The 13,533-nt window shown below is 36.5% G+C and overlaps 2 protein-coding genes across 11 annotated transcripts; one reads left to right on the plus strand and one right to left on the minus strand.

The window, feature by feature from the left end:
- The first annotated feature begins 3,524 nt into the window (after positions 1-3,524).
- Positions 3,525-8,174, plus strand: LOC114308004 (BTB/POZ domain-containing protein). Of its 10 annotated transcripts, none has more exons than XM_082919123.1 (4): positions 3,525-6,103; positions 6,196-6,420; positions 6,781-7,041; positions 7,967-8,174. In XM_082919123.1, exon 1 carries the CDS (start codon positions 3,597-3,599, stop codon positions 5,022-5,024), a length of 1,428 nt encoding a protein of 475 aa, XP_082775249.1. In that variant the 5' UTR covers positions 3,525-3,596; the 3' UTR covers positions 5,025-6,103; positions 6,196-6,420; positions 6,781-7,041; positions 7,967-8,174. The 10 variants fall into 10 exon arrangements, with proteins under 10 accessions (XP_082775249.1, XP_082775248.1, XP_082775247.1 ...); XM_082919125.1 differs by having other exon boundaries at positions 3,531-6,103; positions 7,954-8,174; XM_082919122.1 differs by having other exon boundaries at positions 6,196-7,041; positions 7,954-8,174.
- Positions 8,175-8,210: 36 nt separating this feature from the next.
- Positions 8,211-10,740, minus strand: LOC114308005 (GDSL esterase/lipase At5g45960). The gene is made up of 4 exons (XM_028253497.2): positions 10,326-10,740; positions 9,955-10,094; positions 9,037-9,282; positions 8,211-8,949 (listed from the first exon to the last, which is right to left on the minus strand). The coding sequence occupies exons 1-4, from the start codon at positions 10,591-10,593 to the stop codon at positions 8,563-8,565; spliced, it is 1,041 nt and encodes a 346-aa protein (XP_028109298.2). The 5' UTR covers positions 10,594-10,740; the 3' UTR covers positions 8,211-8,562.
- Positions 10,741-13,533: the final 2,793 nt, after the last annotated feature.

The following is a 13,533-nucleotide window of genomic DNA, read 5'->3' on the forward strand; positions in this document are numbered from 1 at the left end:
GTATTCTTCTCACAATTCTTTATGATGGACCCTCTGCATGTGAGTTCCTATAAAATAAATTTGTGTATTCTACAATCCAAGACAGGTAGGAACCCTTTAAGTCCAACCCTTCCCACTCCCATCAGACATGAAAAAATTCCCCAGGTATATTACAAAAAGAGTTTATTACACTATTTTGGACTACATTGAATTCCATTATTATTATTATTATTATTATTATTATTATTATTATTATTATTATTATTATTATTATTATTATTTATTTATTTATTTTGTGAGCAGGGAAAGCTTTGGTTTCTCCAATTGAGAGATATGCAGTTGTTCCTGATGACAACGTAAGTGTTCTTTCCACAGTCTTCATGGTCTTCATTACTGGTGTTTAAATAGTTGGTTTCTCCAAAAGATTATAATTTGCAACTGTTATCTATTTATTTGTAGGTCAAAAGGATAAATTTTGCCGAGGGGAAGATCTGATTCTAAAAGTAAGGAATTTGCAGCTTGATTTTTGAAATAGGCTCAAAATTGAGATCTTGTTGGAAATTTTTTAATTTTTGTAAGAGCATTTAACTACCCAATGTGCTGATTGGTGAATTTTAGATTTTATTTTATTATTTTATTATTTCTTAGGATTTGGGTGAATTTTATAATTTAAATATGCTTTTATGAACATGTACAGTTTAATTGTTCTTTGTAAAATATTAAATTTGATGGTTTGATCAATTTAAATTTTTATTTTTATTTTCTGTTATGATGTTTTTGTGAATAGAATGTAAATAATCAGCTCTTAGAGAGAGAGACGGCACCACCGTCGGAAAAAATAGAAAATTTTAATATTTTTATTAATTTTGTTCCAGGTTTTACTTTTTGCAACGACATTATACTGTCGCAAAAAATAGAAATTTTATTATTTAAAATAGAAATTTTATTATTTTTTAATAATTTTTGCAATGGCATTACACTGTCGCAAAAAATAGAAAATTTCATATTTTTTATACTTTCTGCGACGGCACCACACCGTCGCAAAAAGTAGTGTTTTTTTTTAAAAAAAAGACTATTGGCGACGGTATTTTTTGCCGTCTCAAATAACAATTTTAGCGACGGTAAAATATGGCCGTCGCAAAGAAGTCAAGAAATTTCAAACGTTATTAGCGACTGCACGGTGCCGTCGCAAAAAAGTCAAGAAATTTCAAACGTTATTAGCGACTGCACGGTGCCGTCGCAAAAAGATAAAAAATGCTGTCGCAAAACATTAGCGACGACACTTACCGTCGCAAAAACGCTTTTGCAACCCCTGCAGTTGCGACCCCCCTCTTGCCGTCGCAAAAAGTCATTTTGCCGTCGCAAAAAGTATTAGCGACGGTATTTTACCGTCGCAAAAAGTCAATTTTTTTGTAGTGACTCGACATAACATTAGCACCACTCTAATGGGTTAAAATAGGGAAGCACATCATCAACCAAATCATATCTTTGCACACCCACACGTGACAACTATTCTTTTATTTTTTACAATGTCTTCTTTTCAGTGACTACTCGCTTTCGACAACAAACAACATTACATGGCAAATCAAGCTAACATCACTTTATAACAAACATCACGATAACAATACACCAACTTCACAAACCTATACATATCATAACAACTATCACCATATACGTAACGTAAACCCAAATCATACAACATTACAATAGAAAACTCAAACCACATAACAAAATAGATACCTTCTTGCTTTTGTATCATGTTACGATGTCCCAAATCTACACACCTTGACGCTATGTTTTCGAACCATAATCAAGGTATTGCAAGTGTCATTCAACAATTGCCGCTCAATTCACCCTTTATGCTTCATTAATCGCATACAGTGACTGAATCGATGTCATATCTGGGTTCCCCACATCTAGGGTTTCCATGCTTCATTTTTGGAGATGCAAACGTTACAACCACCATTCCATTTCAAACACTCCAATGTTTACAAACTAAACATTGACCTCCCAGAATCTTTCTATTTCCCCGGCTTCAACATCGACCACAAAGGAAATGAAGATTACCTAATTTCGTAAATTCGCACCGTGTAAAATACCATTAATGTCCATTACTTTGTAACATGCGTGCTCATTACAACACCCCTTATTGGTAATATTGTGTATAATAGGACATTTTCGTCTATAACAAATCTTTCAGGACCAAACAGTGCATAAGTCCACAATTTAAGATTTATTGGTGCATCATTCATAACTTAATTGGATAATAAATAATAATTAAATAAAATGGGCAAATTTAAGAATCTTTATGACATGTCATATAATGCCACATAATCACCTAAAGAAGATAATAATAAAAACATTAAAATAACCACTGATGGGCGCTTGGTGTTTGTTTATTTGGTAATTTTTTTTGTTTTGTTTTGTTTTGTTTTTATTTTTATTTTTTATTTATTTTTTACTTTCGTCTTTAGTAAAAACATTTAGATTTCTACATTCAACTCGGTAAGATGAATCAAAAAATTTAACAAAAAAATATTAAAAATAGTGAAGTCTTTAGGCTTATTTTGGCTTTTTCATTTTTTTTTTGGAATTTTAGAATTTCTTAACTATTTAGATTCGTCTACCTAAGATAGATCAAAAATTTTGATAAAAAATCATTAAAAGCAAAAAATTAAAAATAAAAATAAAAATTTTAGCCAATAATCAAACTTCCCAACCACCCTAAATTAGACGATCTCCAATCCTTCATCAAATCTGTTATCAAATTCAAATTTGATAAAAAAAAAATGCTTAAATCGTGAGTTCCAACCCTTTCATCAAACTGATATCAAATAAAAGGAGAGTTACTTTTTTCATCAAATCAATGGAGCTTTATTCTTTTATCAAATTTGTAGGCGACCATTAGGTCAGACGTCCTCTCGAACAATCGATTTTGAGATGAATTTGATGAAACTTTAAACCGGACGGCTGGCCGAACGAAGGCTTAGATTTGATGAAACTATTGGAGTATGAGAAATACTTTCAAAGAGTGTGCACCATGTACATCTTATAACTAAAAAGAAAAATGACATAATTTTAATTTTGAAAAATGTTTGGGGGCCCTAATTCTGTGGCTCAAATGTGGCTCAAATGGCCAAAACGACGTCGTTTTGGCCATTTTGATGTTGTTTTGTACTCAAAACGACGTCGTTTTGGCCATTTGAGTCACATTTGAGCCACAGAATTTAGGCCCTCTACCATTGCTCTTTAATTTTTTGAATCGTAACTAAAAAAAAATAAAATAATAACCAAACACAATATGACGCATAATTAAAAACTCATAAGTTATAACTAAAATAATGTTATAACTAAATAAAAAAAATTGATCATAACTAGAGAAAAAATTAATATAATTAAGGCTGTACATAATATACCATTTTTAAAGATGTGTGTATTAAAATTTTCATTTATTAACAAAAAAAAAAAAAAAAAAAACAAAAAACAAAAATAAGAATCAAATAGTAAAATGATATTATAAGAAATAGTAGACAAGTATAACCTCCATAATATGCTAGATCAAAACCCATTAACCCACTGTATTCGCCACATGTGTTTCTAATTCTTCTCCTACATATATGGAGCGCAATTCCGATAATGCCCTCAGGACCCAACCCAGCGACCGCATCAAGCTCAACGTCGGCGGCAAACTCTTCGAGACCACCGTCTCCACCCTCTGGTCCGGCGGTCCAGACTCCCTCCTCGCCGCCCTCTCGAACCGGCCTCGCCAAGATCTGCTCTCAGACCCGGTTTTCATAGACCGCGACCCTGAAATCTTCTCTGTACTTCTCTCTCTCCTCCGGTCCAACCGCCTTCCCTCCACTTCTCGCCGGTTCACCAAACAAGAACTCGCCGATGAAGCCTCTTACTACGGCATCGAGTCTCAGCTCAAATCGGCGATGCTGCCGAGTCGACTCAGCGGAATCGACGCTTCCGTTGTCGCCACCGTCAGACCGGCTTCCGACGGCGTCGTCTCCGCCTTCGCCGCTGACGACGGCAGCGGATCGCTGTGGATGGCTCACGGCGGTCAGATCTCGGCCTACGACTCGAATCTCACTCACGCCGGAACGATTCGGACTCACCTGGATCAAATCACCTCGATCCACCGAATCCGCCCCGAGATCGCCGCCGTGGGATCAGACACAACGTCGGGGCTCCACTTCTACAGCCTCTCAAACGGGCGACATGTCGGATTTGCTGACTGGACCGACCCGTCCGATCCTCGGATCTACAAGGCCCGAGTCACCGCCATAGCTGACTCGCCCGACTCAGTCTTCTCTGCCTTCGATTGTTACCACAGAGAGAATTGCGTTCTCGTAATCGACAAATCGTCGCTGAAAATCTCGTCGGAGTTCGCGCGGCAATCCGGTAATTCTTCCAAAACGATGGTCGCCGGAAAGCTGGCGTACTTGCCGGATTCCGGCGTCCTCGTCGGAAGTGCCGTCACGTCCGGTGCGTTCGGTTACTCCGGTTACGTCCGGTTGTGGGACCCTAGATCCGGAACGGTGGTTTGGGAGACGAACGAACCAGGCTCGGGCCGAAGCAGCAGGTTCGGAGACTCGTTCGCAGACGTTGATGTTGACACGGACGAGTCGACTCTGTTCAAGGTCTGTTCGAAATCTGGAGATTTGGCAATGGCAGATTTGCGTAAATTAGGGGAAGATCCATGGGTATATTTGGTAGATAAAAACCCTAGTATGAGAAACACTGGTGGAGGTAGTGATAGTGTGATTCATTGCTATAGGAAGCAGGTGTTTGTGGGTAGAGATGGTGGGTTGGAGGTGTGGTCTAGGGTTCAGGAGAGAGAAGGAAATGTTGAGAGAGAAAATGAGTTTCATGAAGGTTCATATAAGAGGAATTATGTAGATAAAGTTGTGGATTCAGAAAGAGGGGTTATTACGAAAATTGAAGGTGGTGGGGATAGGTTGTTTGTTTGTAGAGAAGATTCTGAAGGCATTGAGGTGTGGGAAAGTTCGGGTTTTTCGGGTGCAGTTTCAATTTCCTGACCCCCGAACAGGGTTGATTGTGCAAAAACTGAATCTTTGAAGAGGCTTCGTCTTTGTCTTATTGAATTTGATTGGGTTCATACTGATTTGTTTCACAAGGTATTATATTGATCATAGTGCAAGAAAATTTGTTTTGTATACCTTTGATTTGATACACTTTATAACAAATTCTGAAGGAACTTGGATTAATTGGAAATCAAATTTGCTCAAGTTGTGGTTTTTGATTTTGACTCTAGGAATATGGATTGTAGAAAAATTTGAATCTTTGAAGAGATTTTGTGCTCTCACCTGGAATTAGCTTGTGATGTTATGGGTTTTTTTTACATGTTATTGAATTTGTGTTGATGTTGACACCTTCAAGCAATACTGAATTGATCATTCATACAAATGGTTGTGTCAATGGCGACCTTTTCAAACAATTCTGTATCGATCCGTAACATATAAATGGCAAAATAAAAGTGCAAGAAGTTTGCTTTGTGAAGGTCTGATCTCATTTGCATGGATGTGAAGACTGTTGGAGGAAATTTGATGGATGCTGAAGAGGCTTTGTCTTCTTTTATTGAATTTGATTGGGTTTATACTGAATTGTTTCACAAGGTACTGTTATTGATCATTTCATGGAGATCACAGGGAAGACAAATGCAGGAAAATTGGTTGTGTGACTTTGATTCAATGTGTTATGGTGAGTAGTTCTCAAGAATCTTGGATTTATCAGTTGTCAAATTTCATCGAGGTGGTGTTTTTGATTTTGTAACCCTAGGAAAATGGGTTGTAGGGCAGCCACTTCAAACAATACTGTATTGGCCATTTCATTAAATGGTTATGTCAATGGAGTCACGTTCAAACAATACTGTACTGAACATTGCATAAATATAAATGACAAGACAAAGCAAGTGCAGAAATTATTTTTTTGTGAAGGTCTGATTTCATTTGCATTGGTTTGTGACTTATTGAGAAAATTTGATAGATGGTGCCTGAGATCATATTCTGATTCAGTATTGATCCCAACATGGTGATGGAAGGCTCTTAATAACTGGGCAATGATCCATACCCAGATGATGATATGGCTCTCTGTTTCTGTGAGTCATCAATTGGACTACAACATTGTTTATTGGGGCATCTGAGTTGGATGATTGGATAATGTCTCCACTTGTCTATGGTCTTCTTGCAGGGTGCTGATTGGCCCCAGATGAAGGTTGACAACTTGACATAGACCGGTGGGGAGTTCGAAGGATGCTTATCCATTAACCTTGTAGTGGCAACCCCACCTTCCATTTCCTCCATTTTTTTGCTCTGTTCTTTGGCTCGGCAAACATAATCATGATGATGTCAATCTTGTTCATGCTATTTGGGCGACTATGTCATGCCATTCTTGTTCAGTCTTCCCTATAGTTTTGTAAGTCTCCAAGTCTTCCCTGGTTTCCAAGATTTATTGATAATAATGTTATGAGGTTACTGTAATTTTTAAATTGATTCTGTTAATTCTAGTATGTTACATACCCTCATAAAAAGTTTTAAGGATAGCAAACCTTTAAATGGAAAAATAAAGCACGTACAAGAAAGTTTATTTTATGAAGGTCTGATTTCATTTGCGCTGGTGTGATGACTTTGGGAGGAAATTTGGTGCATACAATCATATTCTGATCAATGTTCATCCCAATATGGTGATGGAAGCCTTTTAATAACCGGGCAATGATCCATACTTAAAGAAGATATGATTCTTTATTTATTGGATTCATCAATTTGACATGTTCAGTGGGCATTTGAGTTGGATGATATCAGGACCAGAAGGCCGGGTCCTGATTGGCTCCAATGGCTGGTTGTAGATTGACTGGCGGGACTTTGGAGGATACTTTTCCATTTTCTTTCTAGTGGCCACCCCACCTTCCTGTTCCTCCTCCGTTTTGCATCTCTGTAATTTGGCTCAGCAACCATCATGATGATGATTCACATTCTTGTTGACGCTATTTGGGCAACTATATGATGCCATGGCTTTTTAGTCTTCCCTATACTTACTGTAAGTTTCTAAGTCATCCTGGTTTCTGAGATTTTTCTATAATAATGTTGTGGAGTTACTGTTATTCTAAGTCATCCTGGTTTCTGAGATTTTTCTATAATAATGTTATGGAGTTACTGATAATTTCTAAATTGGGAAAGGCAATTATAATAAATTTATTGCTATACTTCTTGAATACCCTTGTGTTGTGTCCAAATAGACAATGCTCTTTTAAATAATTTGCACTTGATTCTTTCTCTAATTTTTTATTGTTTCTGTTGATTAATACGGATGATTGAACAACTTTGCTCACTAGACTCAATTTGGGTCTTGTCAAAAAATACTCCATTGTGTTTATGTAAACTTTTCATTTAGCTGATTGTCACAAAATGTCCAAACAGATGTCAAAAATCGGATAAAATAATGATAGTTTTACTCTATTTTTTGTTCCAAACTTTTACCAATATTGGTGTTATATTCATAAGCATCTGCAATTGTATTTTTGTTATTCTACTTTTATCCCGAGTTTCACATTTTCCTTTTCTGTAGATAATTATAATGTTGTAAAATGGCATACTTTTTCCCTTTCTCTATTTATTGAATGGACCTGGAAATTAAATATTAGCTCTCAAAATAAAACATCAATTTGCTTGAATTGAATATTCTAAAAGTTTGCTTGTCACCTCTAGTAAGGTATCAATGAAGAATGTGATTTTGATGAATTGACGATGGAAAAAGAATTAATTTATAGAAAGAATTACGGCAATTTTTTAATTGTGGAAGAGGAGCTAGTGTTCATTTAATGTTTTTGAGTAATGTAATTATAACTCCCAGGTACAGTCAGGTTGGTTTGAGAGGCTCGGATCATGATAATTAATTTCAACACTATATGTGTTTATTGATAAGTTGTATTTATTATTTATCGTAAATCAGTTGTCTTTTGCAGGATCATCGGAATGGAGCGTGGTCATTAGCTTGTTCATGGTCTAGCTAGGAAAGCTTTGCAGCAATTCTCTCTGAGCCCAGGTGTCATCTTGCATATAGTTTTGTTTTGTTTTGTGTTTGTCCTGGATTGTAAGGTATACCTTTGATATCTTTATACCCTTTTTTTTTTTTTATATACATTTTAATGAAGATCTTCTGTTGGAGAAAAAGTACTTAATATTTCTACTATCATACAAACAGAGTTATTGATCTGAAACCAACTGGCTTAAGACATTTCATGATTTTGATGAACAAAACACACTACATTATTTCACTGCAGACAAAAAAAAGGATGCACACATTATTTTGCCACATTTGTTTAATGGGCTTTTTTTCTAACACTAGTGCAGCCATGTAAAAGTTGACATTTGGGACCAAATTGAAACTACCAGGAAGATGATAATCAAAAGTTAGTCCTTAATGAGTCCAAGAATTGTTGGAATATTGCTTGCAAATATGATGCCATATGTCTTCTCCGTTGGGTGCGCCGCATCCCAAAATACATACTTTGAGGTGTCAGCACATACCGGAGTAGTTTGGTTGCACTTCCGTCCTATTTCATAAAGTCCCGTCCCACAGCAACCCTTGTTGACCGCAGTAAATCCATATTTGTTGGGATTCTATTTCATAAAGTCCCGTCCCACAGCAACCCTTGTTGACCGCAGTAAATCCATATTTGTTGGGATTCTGTATAACGTCGAGTAATGGTTGTTCAAAGTCTATATAAGCAATCTTTGTGCCGAACTTTGATAACTTGCTCTGCATAGACTTCAGTTGATTCTGGAGCAGTGAATTAAAATCTCTGACAAAGGAATTCTGATAATCAACACAGTTACGTTGTGGAGATGCCTTTGGTCCGGGAAGTAGAGTGATAACAATAGGGATGCAACCCAGTGGTGGTAGACCTGTAACTGCGATTTTTCGAGCCCCTTGGTCCGATAATCCCTATAAATTTAAAAATAAAATAAAATAAAAATTGTGATTAGTGTGTTCAGTAGAAATGAATGGTTGGGTTGTTGGATGAAAAGAAACCTGAATGAATTGTTGCATGAGTTGGAGCACGAACTGCTCGTAATCGGGTAGTTTATAAGTCTGATATCGAGCAGTTTGATTGAGTCCATCTCCAAAATAACTGAAAGCAAAATCGTCCGATCCGGCATTCACATAGAAGAGGGCTTTCTTGATCTGATTTGCAGCTCTCTTCTTTCCGATTTTGTTCTGGAGTTTGGCCTTGTACTGTTTGAAATACTCCAGCTGCGTTGACATTGGGATTGCATTCTGGAAAATTTTGAAAATTCAGTTTCAAATTACTCTTAATTCTAAATCACTCTAGTTAAAAAATAAATAAATAAATAAATAATTTCATATATAAATTTATTATAAAAATATCAAAATATTAGTATGATGCCAGTACTATTTTCGGGTTGCTGGGAAACATGTTACAGAGTTTGGCAACAACTCTTTTTTTGTCACATTTTTTTAAATTTTTTTTGAACTTAAGTCATTTTTTAAAATTAAAACACAATTTATTATTTATTATTTATTTAGCTTCTTCTATATACTTGAAGGCAATAATTATTTTTTTTAAGAAAAAAAAAACTAGAAAATTTTTAAAAAACAAAGAAAATGAACTTCTTGGGCATTTTTAATTATTATTTTTTTATAGTGTCTAGTCTAGTAAGACTAAAAATGTTTTAAAAAAATAAAAAATAATCTTTAAAATAAAATTCACTTAAGTTTAAAAAAAAACTGCTAAAAAAGGCATTTGTTAGCTCTATTGAGCTTTTTTCGTTATATAGTTATAAACAAAAATCATATTAAACACTTGTCATGCAACTCTTAAAATAAAAAAATTATAAGTAGTCTCTGTAAACTGCACCAAACAATTCAATAAATTCTTAGAGAAGAATCTAAATCAAGGAAGGGAGAGAGAGAGAGAGAGAGACGCACGGTTGTGTTTGTTGTAAGTGGATCAAAGCCACTGGTGGCGGAGGCAAAACTAATTGCCGTGGGTTGCTCCGTCAGGTACGAGTTAAGTGCAATTTGATCCAAAAATGGACGCTGGTACTTTTTAGCACCCAAGCTGTATGCTGCACTTTAAAAAACTACTAAATCAGCACTCAAATCCATCCTACACGTTACACTGAGTTTAAATTTAAATTTTAATCACTTTTCCAAGCACATTAGATTAAAAAAAATTTAGCACAGAAACTGAACACACCAGTGATTGGATTCATCTTGATACCCATATTAAAATATTACAAATTTTGCATGGAAACTATATATATATATATGTATATACGGAACCAATTAAAACCCACCAAGAAAATCAGGGAAAAGCCTCCCATTGGAAAACCTCCCAGTGGGAGTATGGTTCACAAAATCTCTGCCATAAGGAGGGAAATTGCTCTTAGAATTAGTCTCAATGTAATTATTGTTTCCCGGATCAACGAAAGAGTCACCAAAGGTGTAAACAGATCGGAAAAAGTTGCTGGAATTTAACAGAGTTTGAGCTTTTGAAACAAATGCTAAAACAAAGAGAATAAGATGAATAGAAAGACACAACAGTGAATGTTTATAAGAACTCATATTTGGAGCAAAGAGAAGTAGAATGTTTTTTTTTAAGCCTTGGTGACTCAATTGTGAGAGGTTTGGTTGGGAATTTATAGGGAAGATGGGTATGATTGTGGATGAAAGAAACGGAATGAAGACAGTCAAGGGAGTTGAATCTGATGTACCATAGAAGAGCACTCATGAGTCAAGTGAGCTATCAAGTCTACTATGATGGAAGTGGAAGGGAATGTTGTGCATTTCAGTGGTGTGACTCTTACCAGTTCGATCAATCACCTCCAACTGCACGAGTTGTCGATAAAATTTTCCTTTATTTTTTTGATTAAGGTGGGAACATATTATTTTTAGTAACTTTTTGATTTTTTTAGTTAAAATATAAGGTTAAAAAAATTAGTATGTTTACAATGATTTTTTGATTTTATACGAAAAATGTGCAAAAAATAGAGAGAAAATAAATTTTTTGACTTTTTAATATAAGTTGTTGACTTTTTAATTTTTTTAATGACTTTTTAAATTTTAGGCTAAAACAGTGAGTTGCTAAACGAGACCTAATTAGTTAGAGAATTTATTACTTTTTTTATTTTTTACAATTAAAGCAATGTTTTTAAAGTTGAATACTTGAGTTTAAGAAATAATTTTTTTAAAGAAAATACGATTTTGGTAAATGTCTAAGTCTTTTGGCGATGGTAGGTCAACATGATTGGGGTTGTGTTTGATCATAAATTACAGGAGGTAGTCTTCAAAGAAATAGGAAAAAGTGAAAATGAAATAAATTCAAACTTGACTTAAATTTGACTAATTTTTATCGAGTTATTCAGTACTAATGCAAAACTTAATAATAATAATAATAATATAATAATAATAATAGTGAATTGATGTTTAAATATAGTACAATTGGCCACTTTGATATGTGGATTATATTTTAAGGTTCTATATGAATGAGGTTATGAATAGAAATATAAGGATATAAGTTATACATAAGAATAATCGAGACAATCTCAAAATAGGATAAGAACATATAATTATTTTTTATTATTGAATGAAGGAAGAAAGTAAGTCCTAATCCAGACAATCTCAAAGAAAAATGGTATCAGTTACCCTCCCCAACCAAATGTCTAATTAATTAAAAACGATGTGAGTTCAGATGGTATCCTCTCCTCTCTCTTGTGTCCTGTTAGTGTAGCATTATGTTAGTGTAGTGCATTATGTTAGTGTATCATTATCTTTGTGTAGTGTAGCATTATGTTAGTGTATCATTATGTTAGTGTAGTGTAGCATTATGTTAGTGTATCATTATGTTAGTGTAGTGTAGCATTATGTTAGTGTAGCATTATGTTAGTGTAGTGTAGCATTATGTTAGTGTAGCATTATTTAATTGTTCATAGGCATCCAAGGCATCCTCTATAAATAGAATGCCTTCTTTGTGTAATTGACATATACAACTTATAGAAACAATTGTGCCTCTCTCTCTCTCTATTCGCTTATCTCTATCTTCTCTTACTTTCTCCAATTATTATTTCATGGTATCAGAGCGCAGTGTTACATTTCTGGCATTTTGCAATTTTGGTGTTTAGTCCCATCTACAGCGGCACTACATCAAACCACTTGGAATTTCCTCACGATTCCAACGGCACCAAGCCCGGCCTCAGAAAACCTTTCACGCGCCCACACGCGCCGCCAGTGTCCACTGCGCGTCACCATTTCCGCCACCACTCTCACACGCGCCCGCACGCGCCATCCGTTGTTTCTCCCTTCCGACACGCGCCTACACGCGCCCACACGACCCGCGGCTGACGTCAGCCCTGCCTCTCCCGTACGCCGTGCCTGCTACTGTGCGCCTCTCGTGCGCCGTTTCACTACTGTGCACCCGCGTGCGCCGAATCCGTTACCGTGCGCCGCGTCTGCGCCTGACGCTACCGTGCACCGCCGCTTCCTGCTAACGTGTTCCTTCCTGCACTCTGCTAACGTGCGCCGCTGACATATTTGCTGACATCATCTCTGTCCAGCATACCTTTCTGGCTATTTTCGACCTTCCGGACTCACTGGTACACTCTGTTTTACCTAATTTTGCTCCTACAGGTCTATCATATTACTTTAAACCCTATTCAACTAGTATTATGGATCGTCATGATGTCTCCCATCCTATTTCCGTTATTTTGAATGGTTCAAACTATGTTCTGTGGGCCCAAGCCATGTCCTCCTTCCTAAAAGGGAAGAAGCTCTGGCGAATTGTCACCGGGGATGTGACTAAACCGGTGAAAGACAGTGACACTAATGAAACTACTGTTCCTACTGCTACATTTGAAGACCGACTTGAGGAATGTGACAGTAAGAATTACCAAATCATTACCTGGTTTCGTAATACCTCTGTTACATCTATCAGTCTTCAGTTTGGTCGCTTTCAGCTTGACTCTGTAACTACTCCTGCAAAAGACATCTGGGATTTCTTGAAAGAACGATACCAGACTACTGGTCTTGCCCACCAATATCAACTTCAGAACCAACTTCACCGCATGCGCCAAGAATCCACTCAGTCCATTAATGACTTCCTTTCTCAAATGTACTCTGTTTGGGATCAGCTTGCTCTTTCAGAACCAACTTGGCATACCCCCGAAGATGCTGTTTTATTTACTATCTATCGCAACCAGCAAAGGTTGGTGCATTTTCTTATGGCTCTTACTTCCTTCTTTGAGCCCGTACGTGCCTCTCTGCTTCATCGCCATCCATTGCCCACTCTTGAATAAGCAATTTCTGAGTTGCTATCAGAGGAGACGCGTCTCGGTACTCTTCAAACTCATCATGTGGACTCTGTTCTGGCCACTCCTCCGTACCGGCCATCATTTACCCAACGGACCACTGCTTGCCTCTATTGTCAGAATCGGGGTCTTCCTTCAACCCATCTCTTGGTCAATTGCCCCGTCAGATCCTGCCGCTACTGCAACAAACTTGGTCCTGGTC

This window comes from Camellia sinensis, chromosome 3 (genome assembly GCF_055761805.1).
Source record: "Camellia sinensis isolate YWXY chromosome 3, ASM5576180v1, whole genome shotgun sequence".
NCBI classification, from domain to species: domain Eukaryota; kingdom Viridiplantae; phylum Streptophyta; class Magnoliopsida; order Ericales; family Theaceae; genus Camellia; species Camellia sinensis.